This window comes from Ornithodoros turicata, chromosome 4, assembly GCF_037126465.1.
Source record: "Ornithodoros turicata isolate Travis chromosome 4, ASM3712646v1, whole genome shotgun sequence".
NCBI lineage: Eukaryota > Metazoa > Arthropoda > Arachnida > Ixodida > Argasidae > Ornithodoros > Ornithodoros turicata.
In genome coordinates this window covers 44,365,247-44,370,270 of record NC_088204.1, presented here as the reverse complement: position 1 = coordinate 44,370,270, position 5,024 = coordinate 44,365,247, and the positions used below count along the sequence as shown (strand labels likewise).

The following is a 5,024-nucleotide window of genomic DNA, read 5'->3' as shown; positions in this document are numbered from 1 at the left end:
CCAACGCGTCAAAAGCTCCAACGAGTCAAAAGATCCAACAGTGGATCTTTTGACCCGTTGGATCTTTTGACGCGTTGGAGCTTTCGACCCGGTTGGAGCTTTTGACGCGTTGGAGCTTTTGACCCGGTTGGATCTTTTGACGCCCCGTGGTTATACAATTGGTCAGGGAAAATGACCGAACAGAGATGTGGAAATTAAAGCAACTATTTAATTGGAATATAACAATATTTACATTAGATACAAAATGTGCGGACGCTAACTTTCCGACGGCAGGACACCAACCAAGGCGATTCTGTCTAGGTACGTGGTCAGGTCCATAAAAGATACCGGACTTGTGCTCAAGTACCACGAGAAGGAGTCCATTTCTTGCAATAGGCTCGCGTTTCTCTCCCGTACTGCAGCTGACGTCGGGGTTGGCACTGCCAACGGGTCCAACAGAAGGGCCTGGACTCTGTTTTGCACGGCGTGCTGACTGACTCGCAGGAACTCCAGGAACTCGGCCAGGTTTGGGTGACGACACGTGAACCGACTGTGCAGGCCATTGTGCCAGCCTTCTACGTGGTTTGTGGTCCTCGGTCCTCGGTTCCCAAATTGTCCCCAGCGGTCCTTCAGCAGGCTGTTCGTGAGCCAGTACGCTCGGTAGTACCGGTCAAACAGCGCCAGACGCGCCGCATGTAGTGGAGGCAGGTCCGGCTTCACAGAAAGGATGTCGTCGGCGAAGGCCAGGCGGAAGTCGTCAGGAACGAACGGCAGATGCCTCACTCGAACAAACCATCGGTTGACTTCGGCGTTCTCTCTGCACAACACCTTCAGACCGAGCTCGTCTCGCTTCTTGTTGATGGCCTTGGCATAGTGAAAGGCGCAGCCTCGCACCTGCGTAATCAATGAAGAAGAAAGGAAAGGAATAAGGAATAAGAAGAAACATTTATATACGTTGCAGCAAGAACAATATAGCCAATAAGATGAGAACACTACTCTGATCTCGTACTCACGTTGGGTTCACCCGTCGCTGTCTGGAACACATTGAGTGCTGCCCGTATTGCTGCAGACTCATAGTCAAATAGCCAGGTCGCCGTAGTGGATAGGCTCCCGACGTGACCAAATCGTCGCACCATGGACTCCTTCAAGGTGTGGAACACCGCTTGGTACGCTCTCACATCTGTTGCCTGCATCAATGCGTACACTATGGGGTGCGCTTCGCCTTTGACAATTGCATGTATTGTGTACAGCTGTCCAGGGCTGTGAAATTCGGATGGATTATACTTGAAGTTGCCATCCCCCAGGATGTACTCCGTGTTTGCGAAGGCGTCCAGGTCCTTCTCGGCGTAAAATACGAGCAGTCTCCTCCCTTCAGTCTTGTCTTCCAGTTGATGAAATTGCTGGCCATCCTTCGTAATTCGCAGCTCCGGAAGTATGGCGTCAATGGAGTTTCCCTTCGGAATGTTTGCGTGACGATTGCGCGACAACGCACGTCTTTTGGAGGCAAAACCGTAGCTGGTGCTCATCTGGCGTTTGATGTCATTTTGAAGACTCGCGTCGTCATCTTGAAACCTGACCTGTACAGCAGACACTGCTTCGTCGAATGCCTGCCGAGGTCTCTTTCTGCTGGTCCGTACGTCTGTTCGGACTTCATACATGTAACGCCTGGAAAGGACTGTGGCCGCCTCTGCATCCTCGGCGGGGTCACAGCTGTGCGGTGTCGATGGATGATCCGGGTCTGTCCTCATGACGCCGTTTTGCAGCGTGACGTGGGCAACAGACCAGGTTTCGTTGGTTCCCCTCGCCAACCTGCTCAGGCGATAACAGCTCGTGCATCTGTAAAAGAAGCATTCACGAATCGTCCGGCATTAATATGAATTCACTCTGCGGTCCGACATTCTAAGAAAAAGAAAAAAAATATAGGTAACCAACTTTTAAACACCGAGTACTGCTGCTATCGAACTTAGTATAACGGTATCAGAATGTCCACTTAAAAGTTATACATACCTGTAGTACTGGATACTGGGGTCCTTCTTGTTTGTAGATTTGAATGCAAACTCTAACACTGCATTTGGCCATCGTTTGCTTCGGTACTGAATCACTTGATGCTTCGAGCGATAACTGGATGGGACAAAAGTCGGGGCACCGAAGTCGAGGTCCATTCAACCAGGCAATCAAGGTGGATGTATGCTTGCAGTTCGGACAGCGAGAACCGTGAAGATGACCTCTGCTCCCGAATGTTTTCGGACCGCCCAGTCCAGGTTTTATACCCCTTCGTTCAACCCCAAGTTTGCACACGACGTCCTGCTTCCCAGAATAAGCCCATTCCTGTCTTTCAGGGGTCATGATAATATTGAACAATACGGTATTACTGACTTCAACTCCAAGTTTGCACACGACGTCCTGCTTCCCAGAATAAGCCCATTCCTGTCGTTCAGGGGTTACGGTCATTGACCATGTCCAAGGTTAACACGTTTACATACATGGCAGGGGACACGAAAACACTGAAGAGTACGTTACCGTTTCGACTTGAGTTTCACTGGATGTTGTTCTTCGAAAAAAGAAAAAAACTTTCTGGTACAAGGCATCGCTAGAAAGTTGGTTAGAGGACGAGATAATATTGAATAATACGGAACCCGTGTGGATCTTTTGACGCGGTTGGAGCATTTGACGCTCAGAGGACGAGATAATATTGAACAATACGGAACCCGTGTGGATCTTTTGACGCGGTTGGAGCATTTGACGCTTTGGAGCTTTTGACTCGCCTGTCACGTGACTTTTTGGAGCTTATGACCTGTTGGAACATTTGACTCGTTGGATCATTTGACCATAAGCGTAGGAGGCCCACTTGGTGCCTTCAAAGCGGATTAACTGATGGCCAAGGTCGATAATACCCGCCCTCGGTAGGCTTGCCAAGTGAAAACGGGTAGCAGCCTTTTTGTCGGGGACGTCTCCATCCACCAAGGAAACGAAAGGGAGCACACATGTTATATTATCAATTTCGCTTTTGGTAGCGGAAAAGACAAAATAAAGCAGATGAAAAACTGAAAGCATAAAAGGAAGGGAGTTGCCTCAGGACAGAAGCCGCCGATATTTCGAACAGAGACTGTTCTTCTTCTGGGCACCGTCCTCATCATTGGCATGGTATTTAAAGGGTTAGGTGTGACGTGTTTAAAGGTTCATGCGAATTGTGGGTCAACAGCCCGGAGGGAAGAAAGGTCCGTACGGGTTTTTACGGCGGGAGTGAATGGCTGCTTTGTTAGAGTGTGGAGGGGATTATGTGAACGTAGTGATCTAGGCTACAGACCGGTTGCAGAAAAATGAAAGGTTAACGAACACATGGACGAAACGGGACAACAGGCAAGAATTCGCAAGCATAGCGAAAGATAAGGAGGTTAGTGGTTACGTGGGGAAAATTCCAGAACGAGCAATTTTTTTTTTATATATATTTGTAATACAAAGTTGTGGCATGCAATAAAGAGAGCAGAAAGCAGTGGCCATGCAGAACATAACAGATGATAATGGAGGTAGATGGGAAAAGCATATTTTATTTGTGAAGTGTTTCTAGGGTGCCTTGTGATTTGTTGATACCGGACGGGTGAAGAGCGTTGAACTTGTATATGAGATAAGACTCCCTATCACGTCTGTCACGTGTGGATCTAAACCCGGTTTCTAGAATATATAGTTTAATGTTGTCAAAATTGTGACCAGGAACATTAAAGTGTTCGGCGACTGCTTTGGGGAGTTTGTTGGACGTGTCGGTTCTGTGTCCGGTAAGGCGGTTGTTCATTTGTTGGCCGGTTTCACCAATGTATTGCATAGAGCAGTCGCCGCATTCAATGCAGTATATAACATTGGAGCTTGTGCATGTGAATGCGTGGTTAACGGGGTGGGTGTAATTGCTCGCAGTGCTTTTGATGGAGTTAGCGTGTTGAACGTGCTTGCATGTTTTGCAGCGCGGGAGGTTGCAGGGTCGTGTTCCCGTGTACGGGGCGCTCGTTTTGCTGATTTTGGCATTGACCAAGGAGTCTGCCAGGTTTCTTGCGCGTCGGTATGTCACCTGTATGGGATTTGTGAATATGTTGTTAAGTCGGTCACTGCTTTGGAGGAGGGGCTCGTGCTTCTGTAGAATGGCTTTGATGTTTGGAAGTGCGTGGGATATCTTGTGATGAAGCTTATTTGGCACGCGTCGGGATTTTTTCGGTTTTCGTTTCGATCGAGTGTGAGTGCCTTGCGACGGAATTCGGTTAGGAGGGAGTCTGGATAGTCCCTTTGGGCAAGTGTACTGCAGAGTTCGTCAAGCTTCTCAGCGTAATCTGTGTCGTTTGAACAAATTCTGCGTAGTCTTACACTCTGCCCATTAGGAATTCCAACCTTACAGTGACGCGGGTGGTGACTCTTGAAGTGAAGGTATTGTTGTTTGTCAGTTGGCTTTTTGTACAGGGTTGTGACGAGGTTGCCGTTGTCTAGTGATATCGTGGTGTCGAGGAAGTTAATTAAGTGGGTTGACTGTTGTGATGTGAACTTTATGTTGCTATGCGCGGTGTTCAGTAGATCTACGAACTTTTGAAATTCATGTTCCCCGTGTTCCCATATTATCAGTATATCATCGATGTATCGAAGGTACACCGTGGGTTTTAATGAGAGGGCGCTGAGAACTTTCTTTCCTAGGAACCCCATGAAGATATTTGCGTATGTGGGTGCAACAGGTGTGCCCATACTTGTACCGTGTACTTGTAGGTAGTATTCACCATTGAACTCGAAGTAGTTTAGTTTAAGAACCAAGTCCATTAGTGCGAGTATGGTTTCCGTGTCTTTTCTGGTGTTTGTAGTAGAAAGGGTATTGCAGAGGGCTGTGATTCCAAGCTCCAATGTAATATACTGCATTGAATGCGGCGACTGCTCTATGCAATACATTGGTGAAACCGGCCAACAAATGAACAACCGCCTTACCGGACACAGAACCGACACGTCCAACAAACTCCCCAAAGCAGTCGCCGAACACTTTAATGTTCCTGGTCACAATTTTGACAACATTAAACTAT

The 5,024-nt window shown here is 47.9% G+C and overlaps 1 protein-coding gene across 1 annotated transcript; it reads right to left on the bottom strand.

Annotated features, from left to right (window-relative positions):
- Positions 1 to 206: 206 nt before the first annotated feature.
- Positions 207 to 1,356, bottom strand: LOC135393074 (uncharacterized). The gene is made up of 2 exons (XM_064623643.1): positions 993 to 1,356; positions 207 to 873 (listed from the first exon to the last, which is right to left on the bottom strand). The coding sequence occupies exons 1-2, from the start codon at positions 1,170 to 1,172 to the stop codon at positions 256 to 258; spliced, it is 798 nt and encodes a 265-aa protein (XP_064479713.1). The 5' UTR covers positions 1,173 to 1,356; the 3' UTR covers positions 207 to 255.
- Positions 1,357 to 5,024: the final 3,668 nt, after the last annotated feature.

What these genes read in the sequence shown, in the direction of transcription:
- LOC135393074 (XM_064623643.1), bottom strand. Translation starts at nt 1,172, where the DNA reads ATGCAGGCAACAGATGTGAGAGCGTACCAAGCGGTGTTCCACACCTTG. An exon ending in CAGCGACGGGTGAACCCAAC is followed by an intron (nt 874 to 992) that starts GTGAGTACGAGA and finishes TTGATTACGCAG; the next exon opens with GTGCGAGGCTGCGCCTTTCA.